A 3,405-nucleotide genomic window follows, 5' to 3' on the forward strand; every position below is an offset into this window, starting at 1 on the left:
AGGTGGCTGCCACACCTGAGCCCTCAACCAAGATGGCTGCCACGCTTGAGCCCTCAGTTGAGATGGCTGCCACGCCTGAGCCCTCAGAGATTGCAGTGCTGGCCATTATGGCCACAGCCATTTGGTGTGTGTGAGCTGCACACACATCGAATCCAGTCCATGAATCCGCTCCAGAGCCCGCTCCAGTCCTTGAATCCGTTCCAGAGCCCGCTCCAGTCCTTGAATCTGCTCCAGAGACTGCTCCAGTCCATGAATCCTCTCCAGAGACAGTTCCAGTCCATGAGTTCGCTCCAGAGCCCGCTCCAGTCCATGAGTCCGCTCCAGAGCCCACTCCAGCCCATGAGACCGCTCTGAGGGGGGCTTTGTCATCTTTCCAGTCTGTGTTTCCCTGATTTGTGTGAAGACTTTTGTTATTTCTTGTCTTCTGCCATGTTTTGTAGTTTTTTATGTTGATTCGTTTTTCCAGGTGTTTCCTATTGGCCACTCCCCTTTGTTACCTTGTTTAAGGTGTTTCCCTGTGTTTATATATAGCCCTTGTGTTTTTCTTTTGCTTTTGTCAGTTGTTGATGGTGTTCATGTGTTCGGTTGTTTTTCTTGGGGGGGGGAGTCTTGTTTTCTTTTTCTTCTGGATTTCTGTTGTCATCCTCATGTGGACTATTTGCCTGTTTCACAGTCTGAATTATCTGTTATTTGACTTTTATTAAATCTGTGTGTGCACTTGGATTCACCCTGGCCTCATCCTTGCCCATCCGTTACAATTTTAAAATTATGAATATATTTTCTTTAGTAAACACTTGTTCTAATAAAAAAAAAAAAGTGTTAAGAAATTGTGATAATTACCTCATTTTATGTTGTAACATTATTTGAAAATAGTTTTTTATTGTCATGTTATTATGCACTATTATTTAAAAAAATATTTATCTCAAATTAAAAGAAATTAGATACTTCATTAAAATGCCTATTTTCTGGTTTAGAAAGGTGCAAATTTTAACAATCTGTGTTACACATTGATAGTAAATTAAAACCTATATTTCATTGTAGGCAAGCTGTATTTGTATGGACTTTCCAATATGTATACACTGTATAATGTTTGAGCTTTATTTTTGCCTCTTTTTCTTCTCTTCATTTGTTTGTGGTTTTACATAATAAAGATCATCAGCAAAATCTAAGACTGCTTTCTGGAATTCTTCTAGTTTACTCATTGCAAGCTGGTTTGAAAATAATAATGTTAGTATTCTAGCATGGAATCACTTTTATTATTATTACTATTATTATTACTACTATTATTATTATTATTATTATTATTATTATTTCTATTGACAATAGATATAACTACACCAAATATCATGATTGGTAATCATTTGATAAAAAGTATGTGTGTATATATATATATATATATATATATATATATATATATATATATATATATATATATATATATATATAGCTCATATTCTGTAGTTATATTCTGTATTCCTTCATTCTTTCAGTCAAGAAAGTTAATCTGTGATTGTGTTTACAAAACCCCAATTTTTCACAGAAAAAAATATTTACAGGCTATTTGGAGGCTTTTATAAGATGTCTAATTTTTTTGCGGATATCAGGAAAGTTTAGACCATAAACAATAGGGTTTACAATGGGTGGTACAACAATAAATTCAAGTGAAATGACAACAGTCAGCGCTATAGGAAGCTCCCCATTCACAAATCGACTCAAAGTGAGCTCACAAAAAACGGCAACTGAGAAATTTAAAAGGATCACTATGTGTGGAATACAAGTTTGATATGCTTTGCTCCTGAACTCTCGTGTGCTTCTTTGACAAATGATAATAATTCTTACATAGGTATATATTATAAAACTCAAAGGGATAAAAATGGTTGTGATCATTACAATCAGGCCATAAATATTATTATTTACAGTATCGTTTACACATGAGAGTTTGACAATTTCATAGTTGTGGCAGTACACCCTTAACAACTTGTTACCACAGATTTTAAGCCTGGCAGTGAAAAGACCACCAATACCAACAAAAGTGACTGGATAAAGCCATGCTATAACTATTAAAAAAGCTAGTAACCGTGTGGTAATTATGTTGTTGTAATGCAAAGGTTTGCTGATTGCAACAAACCTATCAAATGCCATTACCATTAATATTGTAAGCTCAAAAGATGCATATGAGTAAATGACAAAACTCTGTATGAGACATGCTTCATAGGAGATTCTATGTGTATCATAGAGCAGGTCTGTCAGTAACCTTGGGAAAAAGCCTGCTGTACCATATACAGAGTTGATGGACAAGCATGAAATCAGAATGTACATGGGCTGGTGCAATGTCTTTTCCAGAAATATTACAAGAATAATAATGACATTAAAGTAAATGACAGCACAGTAAAAAATAAACCCCAAAGTGAAAAAAGCATATTTTATGCTCCCAAGATTTTCAAACAACATGAAGTAAAAGTATGTTCCATTCTCCATTTTCCTTTCACAAGGAACACTTTCACTGACCTGAAAAATAGAGCAAACAAAGTTTGTGTTTTTACATATAAAAAAACAAATAAACAATCAGCTTAGAATATTTAGACTCATTGTCTTATACCATTTAATGTGAACTTAAATGTAAAGTCTTAAGTTAATTAGTAATATACCAATTATTAAATTAATTTTTAATCATTCGAAATACCCTCTGTTATATACTTTGAAATGACCATCATTGCATCTTCAGGTAATGAGCTCTATTTGTGTTCTGATTTAGTGGGACTGTGGAGTTACCAGTGTGTGCTAGTGTTTTTATGGTATCTAACATGACTCAGGACGCCTGTTGTGTCGTAAGTGCCGCAAAGTCCTCCGAGGTTTGATTTCACTGGAAACATTAATTTATAGCCTATATGTAAAACATAAATAAATCTAGCATAATTCTGCATCTAGTGCTTTCCAATCTTTCCACTGCAAATAATTAGAGCTGGCATTTTTGACAATTTCCTCAAAACTTTCATTGCACCCAAAATATGTTATTGTATGAATGTCTGAACATGTAATATATCAAAAGAAAGAACAGAGCTTATTATAGCTTAATGTATTCTTTTTTTTTAAACTACTGATTGTGGCTAAGTTATAAGTAAAGGCACAAATTATGTTTAACACTCTAATTCACGCTTTTCGTGTCAATATTAACTAAAAGTGTGTAGAAAAATTAACCTCTTTTACACATATCTTTGTGTAGTTTAAAAATGAAGTATTTAACACATCATGTGTAGACTGATATGCTTGTACTGACATATCTTAAAATATGTCAGAGGCAGAGCATGATCATGAAAACTTTTTACAAGGGAGGATATGATTTGTGCTGAATCACGGCAGTGACCACTAGCAAGATTCTTTAGGTAAGCTGTGCACTGTGATTGG

The 3,405-nt window shown here is 34.1% G+C and overlaps 1 protein-coding gene across 1 annotated transcript; it reads right to left on the reverse strand.

The window, feature by feature from the left end:
• Positions 1-1,557: 1,557 nt before the first annotated feature.
• On the reverse strand, positions 1,558-2,478 carry LOC137005122 (olfactory receptor 51L1-like). The gene has a single exon (XM_067365907.1). It carries the CDS (start codon positions 2,476-2,478, stop codon positions 1,558-1,560), a length of 921 nt encoding a protein of 306 aa, XP_067222008.1.
• Between the last annotated feature and the right edge of the window lie 927 nt (positions 2,479-3,405).

The sequence above is a fragment of the Chanodichthys erythropterus genome, chromosome 17, assembly GCF_024489055.1.
Source record: "Chanodichthys erythropterus isolate Z2021 chromosome 17, ASM2448905v1, whole genome shotgun sequence".
NCBI classification, from domain to species: Eukaryota; Metazoa; Chordata; class Actinopteri; order Cypriniformes; family Xenocyprididae; genus Chanodichthys; species Chanodichthys erythropterus.

Bases quoted from the DNA above. Each gene is read 5' to 3' on its own strand.
- LOC137005122 (XM_067365907.1), bottom strand. From the start codon at position 2,478: ATGGAGAATGGAACATACTTTTACTTCATGTTGTTTGAAAATCTTGGG.